This window comes from Colias philodice, chromosome 18, assembly GCF_061535455.1.
Source record: "Colias philodice isolate Cphi_HAF_F1 chromosome 18, ilColPhil1 Martin Lab GWU primary, whole genome shotgun sequence".
Lineage (NCBI taxonomy): Eukaryota > Metazoa > Arthropoda > Insecta > Lepidoptera > Pieridae > Colias > Colias philodice.
The window spans coordinates 8,265,262-8,282,685 of NC_143103.1; the positions used below are offsets into that span (position 1 = coordinate 8,265,262).

The following is a 17,424-nucleotide window of genomic DNA, read 5'->3' on the forward strand; positions in this document are numbered from 1 at the left end:
GCATGAACTTGTCCTTACAGGCGGTCTCCGACTGGGGCGATGCCAATCTGGTCAAGTTCAATGCTACTAAGACCCAGGCGTGTCTATTCTCCGCTAAACGGAGTCCATTCCATCTGACTCCGACTTTCCAGGGTGTGTCCGTACCGATAACCAACCACCTCGAGCTTCTTGGCGTCACCTTGACGCCTACTCTGAACTTTGGTTCCTATATAGAATCCAAAGCCCAAGTAGCCTCAAAAAAGCTTGGAATTCTGGCGAAGGTGAGACAGTATTTCAGCCCGGGACAGTTGCTCAACCTTTATCAAGCACAAGTCCGATCGTGCATGGAATACTGCTCTCACCTCTGGGACGGTTCCGCCAAGTACCAGCTAGAGGCGCTTGAGGCGATAGAGAGGCGTGCCAAGAGGCTTATAAACGACGATGAGCTAGTAGGCAAAAAACTCCAGAGCCTCGCTCATCGTCGCAGAGTGGCCAGCTTATCGGTTTTTTACCGGATACACTTTGGTGAGTGCGCTGCGGAACTACACGAACTTGTTCCGCCATCCCCATTCTTCCATCGATCGTCGAGGCGCACAGATTCTAGGCATCGCCATATGGTGGACGTTCCATGTACCCGGACTAAGCGGTTCGATTCCACATTCTTCATCCGAACCGCGAGGGACTGGAACGCGCTTCCTGAATCTGTGTTCCCCGACGAGTACAATATGGGGGTCTTCAAGCGAAGAGTGAACCGGTACCTACTAGGGAAGCGCGTACCATCTTAGACCGCATCTAGCTTTCCATCAGGCGAGATTGTGGTCAAGCGCTTCCCTATCTAGAGTAAAAAAAAAAAAAAAAAAAAAAAAATTTTACTCATTCCCATTCCCACAGGAATTTCTTTGGATACGCGGCCGATGCCATGGTCGGAAAGCTTGTTGTTATAAAGATATATTTTTTAACCGACTTCAAAAAAAAGGAGGAGGTTATCAATTCGGCCGGTATGTTTTTTTTTTATGTATGTACACCGATTACACCGAGGTTTCTGAACCGATTAACATGATTCTTTTTTTGTTTGATGCGGAATTGTTTCGAATTGGTCCCATAAAAATTTCATTCGGGTAGGCCCAGTAGTTTTTATTTTAGGAGCATTTTTGTCTGATTTCGATGACTTGATTGAAAATCTAGCAAGTAACTTTGATTCACTTCCCGGTAACCGATTGAGCTGAAATTTTGTATACGTATGTAAATTGGATAGCGATGAAAATTTATCATGACATAGAGCTGATTTGATGATGGAATCGGAAGTCAATCTCAGTAATTAATTGACTCAACTTTATCGAGTTTGGGTTCGTTTGATTCGTGTTTAAAAAATACACTAAAAAGTATTAAATATAAAAATAACTACGTTAAAAAAACCGACTTCAAAAACGGAAAAGTGAAAAATAAGAAAGATTTGATATTATTAAATTACTACATATTATTTAGATGTGCTATTTATTAAATAGGTTTGAAGTCGGTGACAAGCACTAAGAACTTAGTAATAAGCCCATGTAAGCCGGTAAGTTTTACATTGGCATGGCATAAGAATTCGCACAGTACGTAAAGAAAGCAAGCAGACGAATGACGAATACACGGTGTTGTGGGTACAAATATTAATATTTTTCATATGGTCGTAACCAAGAAGCTTATATCTTTATACACTGGAGATTTCAGTATGAACATTAACTTGTAACAAGAAAATATGACCTTGAATGACGCCTGTATGTTTTTTTATCCCTTTCACACCCACTTGCCAAGTTAGGTGGTGCCATATTTAGTGGACTGTAAGTCAACATAGGTCTCGTTAGTGGTGGATATTTGGACCACTTTTGTTCATTCTCCTTTGCTAAAACTATAAATGGCCATTTTTATGTAGATAAGTAAAAACTATTATACAAAAATACACGTGTATGTAGAATATTCTAGCACAGTTTGACACGATCTAGTGGGAAAAATAAATAATCATTTTGTAGAAAAGTCAATCGAGTTCATGTAGTAACTAACTCAAATACAGGTTTAAATGTGTTAAGAGGTGTGTCTATTCTAAATTGCATAATAAAAAAATAATTATGGTAATAAAAAACCTGACTTAAAAAATAACGTGTTTCTAAAAAAATATATTCTTTTTTATTTGTAAAGTCCTTTTTTCAAGAGGCTTAAAATTGCTCAAGATTTTTTAATCTATTTCATAGTAAAATATGTACCTAATAATATTTAATAACAAGTCATGTTATAATTACAATGCAAAATTATTACATAAGTTACGAAAGGTCTTGCTTTATGATTACCTTTAGATATCAATATTATCTAATAGTTTCTAAAACTAATGTTTTTAACCGACTTCAAAAAAAAGGAGGAGGTTATCAATTCGGCCGGTATGTTTTTTTTTTTTTTTATGTATGTACACCGATTACTCCGTGGTTTCTGAACCGATTTACGTGATTCTTTTTTTGTTCGATGCGGGATGGTGTCGAATTGGTCCCATAAAAATTTTATTCGGATAGGCCCAGTAGTTTTTATTTTATGAGCATTTTTGTCTGTATTTGTAAATGTTGCAAGTGCAAGTTTGAAGTCGGTTGTTTTTATTAACGCAGTTATTGACTTGTGTTATCTCTAATACGATAAATCATTTTGAATGTCTAATTATTATATTTTTATCATGTGACTTATGACATGGCTTAAGTATTTACAATATTACTAGCATCCGCCCGCGGCTTCGCCCGCGTGGTGTTTTGATAAAAGGTAGCCTAGTATGTTCTTTCTCAGGGTCTAAAGATTGTCTGTGCCAAATTTCATCAAAATCGGTTGAGAGGTATAAGCAGGAAAGAGTAACAGACAGACAGACTGACAGACAGACAGAGTTACTTTTGCATATTGGTAAGGAAGTAGGGATTTATTAAAACATCAGAGATTACATGTCTGCTTTTTAGGGTTCCGTAGCCAAAATGGCAAAAACGGAACCCTTATAGTTTCGTCATGTCCGTCTGTCCGTCTGTCCGTCTGTCCGTCTGTCACAGCCGATTTACTCGGAAACTATAAGTACTACAGTGATGAAATTTGATGGGAATATGTGTTGTATGAACCGCTACAAAAATATGACACTAAATAGTAAAAAAAAGAATTGGGGGTGGGGCCCCCCATACATGTAACTGAGGGATGAAATTTTTTTTTTCGATGTACATACCCGTGTGGGGTATCAATGGAAAGGTCTTTTAAAATGATATAAAGTTTTCTAAAAAACATTTTTCTTAAAGTGAACGGTTTTTGAGATATCAGCTCTCAAAGTCGTAAAAAGTATGTCCCCCCCCCTCTATTTTTATAACTACGGGGTATAAAATTCTAAAAAAAATAGAGGTGATGCATGCTAATTAACTCTTTCAACGATTTTTGGTTTGATCAAAGTATCTCTTATAGTTTTTGAGATAGGTTGATTTAACTGTAATTTATTATATTTGCTGCTACGGAACCCTTTGTGCGCGAGCCCGACTCGCACTTGGCCGGTTTTATTCCTTTTCTTCTTAATGTAGGATCTAAAAGAAATGATATATTATAGGAGATTATTGGAAAATAATCATTACATTTTAGTCTCAATATCAACTTTCGATTTTTTGAGTAACATCTCTAGTGTTAAAAAATAAACAGGGCTAACTGACGAAACCTTGTTGCGACGTTCAGTCAATCTGAATTGTTATTATGTTTAGAATGATTTATTAGTGAAATCAACTCTTAAAATTTCTCGTGTTGGTCATTACAATAAATATGTTATCGTTATCGAAAAAAGTTAAACATTGTGCAATAAAAAAAAAAATATGTTCGTCGTTATGTGGTTATTTTGTTGAACAGTCAAATGTATTAAAATGAATCTACAATAATTGAAATTATATATTATTTTTCGAATAATACACAGAGTAGGAAATATTACATTCTCTTTTGGTAAATGTAAATAATTTCCGAGTCGGATAAGCTTTCATATCGGCTTAAATTATCTTTGCATTTCATAATACTATGATCGTTAACTACACAAATAAATTTTGAACTTTCCATTATCATACTTCCGAAAGGTCTAACTATAGTAGTGTGCAGTTAATGCTTGAGCATAGAATCAACATGACCTGTGTTCTTTTCCCGGTATATACTATTTTTTTATTATATACCTACTTAGGCTTATTAAGAAAATGAACGAGAGTCATGTAGTGGATTTTGATGCGGTTTTTTTAATAGATAGAGTGATTCAAGAGGGAGGTTTTAGTATGTAATTTATTAGATATTAGACAAAGCGGGCGAAGCCGCGGGCGGTTATGTTATAAGAAAAAATAAAAAATCTCTTACTCTTTCAATGTTAAAATCTTCTGCAAGAGCAACATTCGCGTTACACTGTCCTGTTTGCAATATTTGAGCTGTACTTAACCCTATACTTAACAAACTAACTATTAAAAATTTAAACATTTTGGAAATTATGTGATCATAATTTACACTTCACTTGAACTCACGAAATGGCGATATTTTTTATTATTTATCATTATATATAATAGTATCTTATCTATTGATATTTGTGATAGCTTACTAATGGATTTGATGACGCCGTGTGTATTGAAAAGGAATATTTTTATCTATATATCCTACATTCTACATATTATAAAAGATTAAGAAAAAACAATTATTTAAGCGGATCGTTTTACTATAGAATAACTCAAAAGGCCGAACTCATGTTGTTGTAAACGATAAGAGTTATCAGCTATGAAATATTATCTATATAAAAATGATGTCCGTTTCCGATAGTGTTATTACTTATTATCAATCTCATAGGTAAATATATATAGGTCTCAAGGTCGTTGATGGGTGCTTAGTAGATTTATGTGGAAATTAAACATCTGACGGATTTAAAACATGATTTATTTATATTATTTATGTTTCGAATTATTTACAATGAGCGTGATCGAGAAACAGACAGAATAAATAATAATAATGGCTTAAAATCTGTATTTTTTTTTATTTCATCCGTATTTCTGGCTGAAAATATAATATGAAACACTGAAGAATCTATTTATTGCTTAATTTAATAATTTTTATTCAAAACTACATCTATCTGTTATATTGTGCATTAAATAATACTTAGTTAAGAAGTTGTTTAAAACCAATATAAATTAGTGAACATGCATGAAAAATTTAAAAAATTAAGGTAACTAAGTAATAGGATAATTTTATTTTGAATTTTCTGAATACTCATAATAAGAGTTAACGTACTTAAATAGTTTTAAATTAAAATGTAAAAAAATCCAGGTCACAATCAGCATTTGGTATTTAGGTTCAGATTGAAATATTTTATCAATTGTGTTAGTCGTTATCACGAATACTCTGGAAGCGATAAACAATGAATGTTTTTCTACGAGGGTTAGTAAACACTTAGATCTAATTAAAATAATAAAAATGATAAATAGCAAATAAATGTTTTTGTCTTTAGTCACAGTTGATAAAGATGACGGCTTCATCAAAACTAGTAATCTGTACCTTGGTATTGTATAAACATAATAAAATGTGAATTTTTTTTAGATTTAATTCCATTGATTGGTACCGAAGATTGGCAAATTATTTTATTTTATTAAAATTCCCTTAAGGGACGCCCGTGTCGTATACGGGCTGATGATGATGATGATTAAAATTCCATATTTGGTTAGTTTTGGGTATAATCATCAAATAAACCATTATTCGATGATTGTACCCATAATAAAACAAAGTAGTGGCTAATAAAATCTCTACCTGTACTTTCGATTTCTCATCTGTAGGTACTCAGTTGGACAGCTTACAAGTGACGGCATAGTGCTGAATCTTATTATTTTATGCTCTTATATCGTTCTAGATAGGTCACCTGGTGGGTCATTCCATTACTTTTTCAACATGGGTAGTCAATGTTTTCGAATTCAACTAGCTTAATGCTTGCATAATAATTGTAAGTATATCGTTATTATAAAAATGTTAGCTGTGTATCGTTATTATATAAATGTTAGCTGCAGTTGGGAGTCATATGGTCTCAAAATCAATGGACGATATTTATCGCACCTGAGATTTGCAGACCATATAGTTTTGTTGTCAGAAAATGTAAGGGAATTGCGACCAATGATAGAATCGCTAAATAAATACAGCAAAAAAGCAGGTTTAAATATAAATCAGGAAAAAACCAAGATTATAACAAACAGCCACCAGTTACAAGTCACAATAAATGAAACTCCTATAGAATATGTTGAAGACTACATTTACCTCGGACATCTTATCTCATTTAAGCTATGCAACGAAAAAGAAATAGAAAGAAGAGTCAAGCAAACATGGAATAAATATTGGGCTATGAAAGAGATTTTCAAAGGACAAATACCAATTCCACTAAAAGCTAAAGCCATGGACATATGTCTTACACCTTGCCTAACGTATGCATGTCAAACATGGCCCCTTGCAAAAAAGCATTTAAACAGAATTAGCATCTGCCAACGAGGCATGGAACGAAGCTTTTTGAATATTAAACTTAAGGATAGAATACGAAATAGTGATACAAGAAAAAGAACGAAAGCTCAAGATGCAGTAAGGTATGTCTGTAAATTGAAGTGGAAATGGGCAGGTCACCTGTGCAGATTGAGAGATGACAGATGGTCACATTCTCATTCACTTTTTATAAAAAGCGTAAGAGGGGAAGACCAATCACACGATGGAGTGATGATATCAAAAATCATGCAGGTGCCCTTTGGACTAGATTAGCTAAGAACAGGGATGAGTGGAAGAAATTGGAGGAGGCTTTTACCGCAAAAAGCGGTCCTTATTATATTTAATTACATACTATCTTTCTAATTAACTAACACTTAATTTAATATTTAAAAAATAGAATTGTTATAGAGAAATAAGAATAATGTTAATACTAACCACACTAACAACAAATAAAATTTGTAATTAGATATAAGTAAAGGAATTAATAAAAGCTTTATTTATTTATTTTTTTATTTTTTATTTATAAATGTTAGCTGAAGGCATCGCATCGGTCTAATCCACTTTTGACTTAAGTTTGCAGTCAAATGGTGTTTGCCAGCAATGTGCTTTGACTTACTATAACTTTAAAATTATTATTTTTTTTCTGGTCAACTCGAGGTGAAGGCCCAGACAATTGGTTAGTTTTAAATGATTAAAATTAAAGAACTAGCAAACATTATAAAAAGCTTTTCTTTCGACCTAATTGACGCATAGATAATATGAAATGATAAATGAAAATGATGTCAATTTAAGAAATGCAAGCAAATATCTTTAAAATCAATATGTATTTTACACATATTCAGCTCTCTAATCCGAGGTTATACGGTTTTGAATGTTCTCTAATACATATTTGAAGTGAAACTTGTTTAGGCGCGTTGAGAGTCAAATTTCAAGGTCACGTCATGGTAATACCGTCACGTTATTGAGTAAGGCGACGATTTTGTTATCTTTAAATCTTGCCGAAGAAGTTTCACTTCTGACACGTATGCTCGGCACACACACTCTTTAGATATCAATATGACGAATGGATTAAAGTACACATTCTGTAGGTGATTTCCCTGTGTTTGAAAATATTATGTAGGTACCTATTATGTGAGTTTTTGATAAGTTTGTTTTAAAATGATATCTACAAGATATCTATATCTATCGAGTGAGAAACTCTATCACTGATGTCACATTGTAGTCTTGCGGATGATAATATTTCTTCAAAAGTGCTTAAATAAATAAATAATTTATTTTCCAAAATAATGTAACAAATTAAAGTGACCCCAGGCTCCTGAGATAGTACAAACTGATTTTCAGGAGCAAGTGTCTTCGATTTACAATGACACGGACACGAAGATGTAATAATATAACAATGTGTAAATTTCAAAGAAGTAACATAAGACTACAGGCCCATGTTGAAAAAATTATGGGTCATTTGAACCACCAGGTGACATAATATTATCTAGAACGATATAATAAGAACGATAATAATAAGATTCAGCACTATGTCGTCACTTGTAAGCTGTCTCAATGATTTTTGTACGGTTTTGATTTTGAACACAAAGGCAGAATTTATTTTCCGACAATTGCCAGGGTAAATTTGGTCATTTGATTTTGTACGGCATCTGTTTCATACTATTTCTATACTGCTTTTAATCCATTATTCCGCAACGCCGTACAAAAATCATGGAGACAGGGGGAAAAATCTCTACCTGTACTATCGAATTCTGATCTGCAGTCAGGTGGACAGCTTACAAGTGACGACATAGTGCTGAATCTTATTATTTTATGCTCTTATATCATTCTAGAAAGGTCACCTGGTGATTCAAATGACCCATATTTTTTTCAACATGGGCCTGTAGTCTTGATTTTCAGTGGCCTCTTGCTTCTATAAGGTGAATTTTTAATATTTTCTTAATATTTTATTTTTAACTAGAGGTCCGCCCCGGCTTCGCCCGTGGTACATATTTCGCAATTAAAGGTAGCCTATGTCCTTTCTCGGGTATCAAAATATCTCCATACCAAATTTCATGCAAATTGGTTCAGTAGTTTAGGCGTGATTGAGTAATAGACAGACAGACAGACAGAGTTACTTTCGCATTTATAATATTAGTATGGATTGACTCTGAAGAGTAATGCAATCGCTTGGTACAAAATAATATTATGCCCAAGCTGTGTCCCGCGGTTTTACCCGCAGTGCTCCGCTCCTGTTGTAGCTTTCCTAGATAAATAGGCTATGTAACACTGAAATAATTTTCAAATCGGACCAGTAGTTCCTGAGATTAGCGCTTTCAAACAAACGAACAAACTCTTCAGCTTTATAATATTAGTATAGATTACCATCACATCATTAGAGCAAATCTACATGCTCGACGCTCGTCTAATTCCGTCCAATGATCATATTACCTTAACCAGCATGATTAACAAATTATCTCGACAGCTTATGTACACATACCTATGTTTTTTCCGTTACGGTATCCGAATAATTAACATATGTTTTTTTTTATGTAGACCACTTGTGTATATATTATAACTAGCTTACCGCCCGCGGCTTCGCCCGCTTTGTCTAAAACCTAATAAATTATATACTAAAACCTTCCTCTTGAATCACTCTATCTACTAAAAAAAACCGCATCAAAATCCGTTGCGTAGTTTTAAAGATTTAAGCATACAAAGGGACATAGGGACATAGGACATAGGTCACACAGTCTAGTGCAATGCGCGCTCCAAAGCGGACGCATTGCGCTGTGCAGAATATTCATAATAAATAATTAATATTTTTTATTATCGAAGTTTTCGCTCGTAACAATGAGCGCTACGCTTGTGCCTAATGAAGTCCTGGCATTCCTGCAGTATCAGCTGGATGTCATGGATGAAGTTAGCATAGAACAACTTTGCACGAGCAATTTTACGGAGGAAGAGATTCGTGACGCCAAATCACTTCTCTTTTCGGCATTGAATATGGCCGATAGGATGCCGTCTCGCAGGAGGGACGAGAAGGGAGAGAGAAGTCTACGGGACATCATCAAGGTGTTCAAGGAGACCGATCCGGACGACGTGCCGACTTTCGTGGCGAAGGATTTGCGTAAGCTGCCTCCCGTCACATTCGACCACGTCGACGTCACCCGCCTTCTTAAGGATATCACTTCTTTAAGGACGGCCCTAAAGGAGATGGAGTTCAAATTTGGAGCTTCCCAATCCACCATCAACGAGCTGCGTAATGAGGTCGTCGCCCTGCGCGATTCAATTTCATTATGTAGGTCAACGGAGGTTTCAAATGTGAACACACGTCGTGGAGCGCAACGTGAGACTTTTGAGTCAGCGAATTTGACGACGCCGCCGGCCGTCGACCGCGTCACGCCGCGCCCCGCCCGACCCGCGCCTCCCCCGGAGAGCCCGCCACGTGTAGCCAACCCGACACCGGCTGGTTACGCGGCCGCTGCCGCCAAGCCTCCCGTAAAGCGGCAAGATATCACCCGAGATGGAGATCCCGTTAAGCACAGGGACTCCCCGCGCCGTGCGGCACCCTTGTCGAGCGCGAATAGTCATCCACTCGATGAGGAAGGCTTTACAAAGGTAGAGAAAAGGAAAAAGAAAAAGAAGCCCTCCTCCAACAAGTGCGGTACCGCCCCGACCGGTAACAACCACCTGCTGCGGCCCGCCATACCGACGACGCAGCTGTACGTGTCCCGCCTGCACCACTCTACCCAAGCTTCTGATGTAGTGGAGTATGTGCGGGTGAAGACCAAGTTTATCGTGAGGGTCCAGCGCCTGGAGCCGCGCAACAATTTGAATTTTAATTCATTTGTTGTGCGTGTACCGAGCGAGCACCTTCATGAGCGAGGAGTTCTGGCCCCGTGGTGTTGTGTTCCGGCGGTTTCGCGGGCGGCTTCGCAACACCCAGCCAAAGCCCGTTCAGCGCAATATGACACCGCCAGTGCCGTGAATTGTGTATAGTGTAGTGCTTAATATATTCTTAGTTTTGTATTAATTTAGTTTAGTTTTAAATTATTATATGTATGTTAGTCTGTAAGGTATTTATAATATGGGTCTGTACAATTTATTGTCTGTTACCTGAAATAAATAAATAAATAAATAAATAAATAAATAAATAAATAGGCACAGAGAAAGCGATTTTGTTTTATAATATGTAGTGATATATACTTGTGTATATATTTTGTACACATTAAGTGCTAATTTACGACGGTGGCCCTAATTCAATCACAGAATAAACAGGCCAAGTGCGAGTCGGTCGGAGCTTGCGCACGAAGGGTTCCGTACTATGGGGACCCCCTTCATATTTAATTTTATTTAATTTGTTGTATAGCGGCAACGGAAATACATCATTTGTGAAAATTTCAGCTTTCTAGCTATCACGGTTCATGAGATAGAGCCTGGGGACAGCGGAGGCTTAGTGATACCCTTTGGGTACGGAACCCTAAAACGGGAATAAAACCATGGTTCGTATAATAATTTATTTATTTCTCATATACATTCGATTTTACATTCAATAAATACATTTATCTAAATTCGACACCCATTTCTTTACACAGCCAATGATTATATCTTTATAGAAGTATGACGTCAGCGCCGGCGTTTTTAAATTACCGATAAGTTTAAATATGATTAGATAATACTTAACTCAATATAATATAATTATTACAATTAGTTTAATATCTAGGACAGGTTAAGAAGGGCTAGGAACAATATGAATAATATAGTAAAGCTACTCTTGTATAGCATGGCTGAACTGGGTTCTGGGCATTCGTCGCTATGCTGTACTGAGACGAAGTATCTATTTTCGAGTTCCTGTCGATTTGCCATGTAGGCGTCGATGGCAGTGGTACCTGCTGGCGGCATACTGCGAGTTCGACTGAGCTTCCACGCGCCAACTGTTAAAATGTTTCTAAGATTAATACATTGTTCAGGTTTATAGATAATATGTCTTAATAGGTATGAAATACCTATTTGAAAGACGAACTTGATTATGTAGTTCATCAATTATTATTGTATTGTTAAGAAGTCTTAGCTGTCGCCTATTTTAAACAAGTTTTATCTTGCGGTTTCACTCACGTAGTACATGGAAAAAGTAGCTAATATACAACTTCTGACTATATTCTAACTCTGTACCAACTTTACCAACCGAAAATTGTATACCCACTTTCTCAGATGTCACTTTCTCTAGCTATTTGGTGGATGAAGCAAATTAAAATGAAGCAAATTAAATTAAAGAAACGTAGAAAATTTTCACGTGTTGGTTGCAAAAGCTTTAATATTAATACAGAAATTGTTATATCATTTCTATGATTATATTATTATAATACAAAAAACTAGGCTTGAATATAACTTACTCGCACGGTGATAGGCGTCCACGTTGACGCAACTATAGACGAGGGAGTACGTCTCGTAGTCTGTGGTCAGAACATATAATTCACTTATGTTCACGTCGTCGGGAGATGCTGTAATAGAAGGTGAAAACTAGTTGAGTGCAGGGGAAATTGATCATTGTATTAACTGAGCAAGATTCATTTTCGCTTCTTCTGAATAGAAGTGAAACATTAGCATTGCTTGTAGACTATTCAAGTACTAACTGTAGAATTCAGAAGAATTAGCGAATAGTTAGATAAGTCTAAAGTTCTGAAGTCAATTTAAACGAACAGGAGAAATAAATTATTCTCAAATATATTTTTTTTTTCATTTTATATAGAAGCCGAAAGTGTCGTAACTATTCGATATCTATTTTATCTAAAATCTTAATACTTTTTACGAATTATTAATACGTCAGCCTAATCTGATTTAAAATTTGATTATATCGTCATACTATTACTATCGCCATCATAGAATATTTCCATAGTATTAAAACATCCTATATTTTTATAATAAATTCATTGGTTGTGAGATTATCAAATAGCACTAATATCGAAAGTTCATTAATGAATAGCAATTATAATTTAAAACTATTTTTATTGTACTTATGTATTTGCATAACCGGTTTGCCATTTCTATGCACTACGCAAATGCATGCAATTTTGTTTTAGTATGAAAGTACTTGAGTACTTGAGATATAATAGTTTTCGCTAGTTCTATGTTAGTATTCGTTTAGTGATTGGACTTCTAGACTTAGACTATAAATTAAATAATTGACACTAACCATTAGGTGCTCGAGATGGCAAAGTGACTCTCAGTTTAGCACTGCCATCAGCAGAGATGATTGTAGCATTTCCTTCAATAGTATCCAATACTCCGTCAATTCGTTGCCAGTTCAATAGAGTAACGACGTTACCGTTCAATGTATATCTTGCACCCGTACAATCTCCACTTTCAAATCGCTGAGGGTACCTTTGAATTTGGTACCATGTGCCTGAGTACTGAAAAAATACATTGAATTAGCTGTCGTGCTTTTTAACGCATTCCTTAATCCTTATGAAATATGATAAATGGAGACCCTTCAATAATTGTGTAATTTTACCCGGGATATGTTTGAAATTTGAATGCTAATGATAAAGTAACATAACTAGATAGACTAATTCATAATTAAATTATTTTGTTTGAAATTGTAATTGTTTTTAAATAATTTATCTATGGTGGTTTTTAGATTTCATAGACTTTGACTGACCGGTTGGTTTGGTTGGCAGTGGCACTGCCTTCCAAGCCAGAGGTCGTGGGTTCGATTCCCACATATATTGGTGTGATGAACATAGATGTTTTATAATATGTGTCTGGGTGAATTATCTATATAAGTATTTATTTAAAATTTTATATGTATGTTTATCAGCCATCTAGGTTTTCATAACACAAGCAAAAGCTTAGTATGGGATCAGATCGTGCCGTGTGTAAAAATAGTAAAAAAAAACCAAATGCTCATATACTCACTTTTGCCACATCAAAATTGGCAACTACAGGTATATTAACATCACATTGTCCAGGCAGAACAACTGTTTGACCTTCAGCCAAGTCAGGAAGGTGGAAGCAAGCTTCCTCAGATTGGTTGGTGGTTTTGAAGTACCTCTGGTCTAGGACTTGAACATTTGCCATAGAAGATGTGATAGCTGTGTTGGATGCTGTAGATAGCTGCTTTGTTCTGCCGAGCTTCCAACTGTAAACTGAGAGAAAATCAATTGGTAATTAAGTAAAAAATCTGTGCAGGGTGTAACTTTGAAACCATGTAAATAACACTTTATTTCGATCAATACGAAATTTCACGATATTGACAACTGGTCTTAAAAATAATAAAGTGACTGGATCAAAATTTTAAAACATATTTTTTTTTATAAATGAGCTTTCAGTTTAGTGGCTTTGTTTTGACTGATTCTGATTGTCGCAAGATTTTTGATAAAGTTTTATCACATAAATATTGGTAATTTAATAATAAAGAAATAATTACTTCTCCTCGAATTCTCATCCATATTAGCGCATGCATATGCCAAAGCATAATTATCGTAATCCGTGCTAAGTATCCAGAATGGGAAGGATATACCTGTAATAATAAACAAACGATTCATATCAAATATTTATTAAACCAGAATTTATGAAAAAAAATAAATATAAAGATGACATTATGGAATTCGTTTCTCGTATTTAATTTAAAGACGAGAAACGCATGAATATAATATTACAGTTTGAACTCAGTGACCTATTTAAAACCCATAATAATGCCAATTATTTAAAAAATTTATGCGCTTTAGAAGAATAAATGATTAATATTATTTAACAAAATTGTATAAGCAACTAGCAAACCGGGCGATCTCCGTTTTGCCACCAGAGACACCTTTTCTTTGCTATAAATCTTACGGAGCCCGAGACTTTTCAACGAATGCAAAACCGTGGAAATCGGTTCTTGCGTTCTGGAGTTGTCAGGAAGGAAAACCCGACTTATTTTTATATAGTAGATAACAAAAAAATATCCTGAATGAAGCCTCAAAATGTAGTATAACGAATCGTTTGTGTAATAGTAGAGCAAAATACAATCCTACAATATTGTTTCAAGCATTTGTAAATTTGTTACTGCATTTATTTTGTATACATGAGAGTTTCTTAAACATATATTTTTTAAAGTTTTAATTAGAAAACTGAATTTTATTTATTTCTCTAAATTGTGAATTTATATTCCAAATTTCAGGAAATATTCAAGCAATTACACTTACTCATTGTAGGAGTTTGGATAGTGGCTATAAACGATCCTGTAGTATCACTAGCACTTCGTTCTAAAAGCCAAGGAAACGAGCCTTGTACACCGTTGTTCACAAATCTAGACGTCAACGTGAAAGATGTCGCCGACTGTTGAGTGTACTCTTGAGTAGCGCACTGTTCGTTGGCCATTCCAGTCGGGTATATTTCAACTTCGTGCCACACTCCCAAGAACTAAAAATCAAGAATTTTTTTACAACTACATTTACACAGTACACATATTTACAACATCGTTTACACACATATACATTAGCATTTACACACATTTACATTAACATTTACACACATTTACGTAGACATTTGCATTTTTTTACAACATTGATATAGATGGGGTTGTTTTGAATTCGAAACTCACCGCCGTTACATTGAAGTTATATTGTGCTCGGACACTCATGTCACATTGATTAGGGAAGATAACTGGTGCATTCTCGTTCACTGGAGGGAAGTAGAAGCAACCGGCGTCTGTCTGATCTGCTCTTTCAAAGTAGCGCTCGTTTAACACATTAACGTCATTCATAACTTTATTTATTTCTGTATTTCCCGTGGCCGACAGAGTCCTGGACCGACTGAGTTTCCAACTGTAAACTAATGACATTCAGATATTACATTTTTTGTTCTCAAGTACGTCGTTCGGAGAAAGCAGTGATGGTTTAGTCTGGTAAGATTTTTTTTTTCAGTCTATGGAATGGCTCTTAGACTTTTTATTATGTTAAATCTATTTTTGGTGTTTGTTAAAATGCCATGAAAAAAAAATATTATTAAATTATAACTAAAATCATTCGTATGACATTGAATCAATTTAAAATGTATGCTTACCTCTTCGCTGATTGTTTTCCATATTACTGCAACTGTAAGCAAGGGCATAATCGTGGTAATTAGTTGCTAGGATCCAGTAGTCGACGGTGTAGCCTGGAAATTACAGTATATTAGGGAATAGAAAATCGACGCGTTTCTCCACGACCTGAAGGTATTGACATGACGCGACCTTGAAATTTTATACTCAATGCGCCTAAAGAAGTTTGATTTCAATTTGGTAATTCTGACATTAACATTAACATCGCAATGGTAACGTGTATGGTTTGGAACTCACGTGATATCGAAACAAGCAGTTTGCCGCTTCCATCGGAACTCGCTTCTATTGCAGTCCCTGATACAGACATTTGGTTGCTGTTCACGATATGACTGTTCACCACTCGGATCGTGTCACCATCGTAGGAGTAACTTGCCTTATTGCAAGTTCCGGATTGTCGGTTGGTGTAATAAGTTGAAATTAAGTGCCAGTCACCAAGGAACTGAAAATTGTTTATTAATTAAATAGCGTCGCGTTAATTTTATCTTGTAGCTGCAATTTAGCTGGTATTATGACTAGAAAGTTGTTCTCTTTGAAAAATAAGCTAATGTTTACTATAAATGGAAGTTTGCTTATGGAACTTCACTTCACTATAATATTTTTGATTATTATTTTTTTCGTAAACTGAACTATCATACACCGATGATAGAAGACACAGCACAACTTACATCACTCATATTAAAGTTGGATACTGTTGCAATATTTGGGTCACATTGTCCAGGGAATATGACAGCTTCTCCTAGTGGAATATCGGGCAAGTAGAAACAAGCTGCATCTGATTGTTCAGCGTTTTGGAAGTAACGATTGTCCAGGACATTAATGTTGCTCATTACTGATTCAATCCTTTGATTCGATTCGGCCGTCAGGGAAGTGGTTCGACTTAGTTTCCAGCTCCAAACTGTAATATAAATAATGTTGAATAGTTTACAATTTGTGCTTTCATATTTGTTAAATTTTCTTAATTGACTAGATGCTTACTTCTGCGCTGTTCACTGTTAATGTTTTCGCAAGAATATGCCAAAGCGAAGTTCTCATAATCCGTGTCGAGAATCCAGTAATCTGCAGCTGGATCTGTAAACAAATAAGAAGTAACGTGAGTAAATTGTTTTTATAGTTTTAATTGAATGTGTATTCTTAATTTGATTTGATTAAAATTTCATTTTTATCAGGACTAGTGACTTCTTAAAGTTAATTTTCATCAAAAAATATTGATGAAAATACTGATGTGATAGTCTCTTGACAGGCGTTTAATACAAACTTTTTAAGTTAGGTTCAAATTAAGGAAAACTTACTATTTCCAATATTTACTACAAGCTTTCCATTAGACACGACTCTGGCGGTCCCTGATACTGATAGAAGAGCTTCATTCACCACGTGACTGTTCACAACGTTCAGCACAGATCCATCCAAAGTATATCGAGCTCGATTGCAAGAGCCTGATTGCCGCGCAGTATAATAGGATGAGATCAAGACCCATTCATTTTGGAACTGTAATATAAACGCTATTAGCCGTTGCACTCATACATGTATACGTTAGCAGGTATGATATACAATCATACTGATCAATTCATGTCCATCTTCAAAGAAAAATCTAGGCGCTTGAAATTTCTAACGTCAGCTAATTAATATATTTATATAGATTATTTCCTAAAGTAAAATTAAAGTTGGCATAGGCACAAACGTCCATTCATACGTATTAGTATAACTCACCCTGGAGACGTCAAAGTTGCTGACTACAGGAATATTAACATCACACTGTCCTGGGAATATAACTGGTTCAGTCGCCTGAAATTCTGGATAGAAGAAGCAAGCTGCGTCAGATTGGTCTGCATTTTGGAAGTAACCTTGGTCCAGGACATCCACCTCTCTCATTA

General features: G+C 35.4%; 1 protein-coding gene and 1 pseudogene across 1 annotated transcript; one reads left to right on the forward strand and one right to left on the reverse strand.

Moving 5' to 3' along the window:
* Positions 1-9,225: 9,225 nt before the first annotated feature.
* Positions 9,226-10,629, forward strand: LOC149480640 (uncharacterized; annotated as a pseudogene).
* A 373-nt stretch (positions 10,630-11,002) lies between these two features.
* On the reverse strand, positions 11,003-17,422 carry LOC149480641 (uncharacterized). Its single transcript, XM_089706714.1, has 11 exons — positions 17,261-17,422; positions 16,843-17,038; positions 16,529-16,621; positions 16,219-16,448; positions 15,791-15,992; positions 15,517-15,609; positions 15,157-15,285; positions 13,387-13,487; positions 12,665-12,881; positions 11,865-11,972; positions 11,003-11,405 (listed from the first exon to the last, which is right to left on the reverse strand). The coding sequence occupies exons 1-11, from the start codon at positions 17,420-17,422 to the stop codon at positions 11,191-11,193; spliced, it is 1,746 nt and encodes a 581-aa protein (XP_089562840.1). The 3' UTR covers positions 11,003-11,190.
* Between the last annotated feature and the right edge of the window lie 2 nt (positions 17,423-17,424).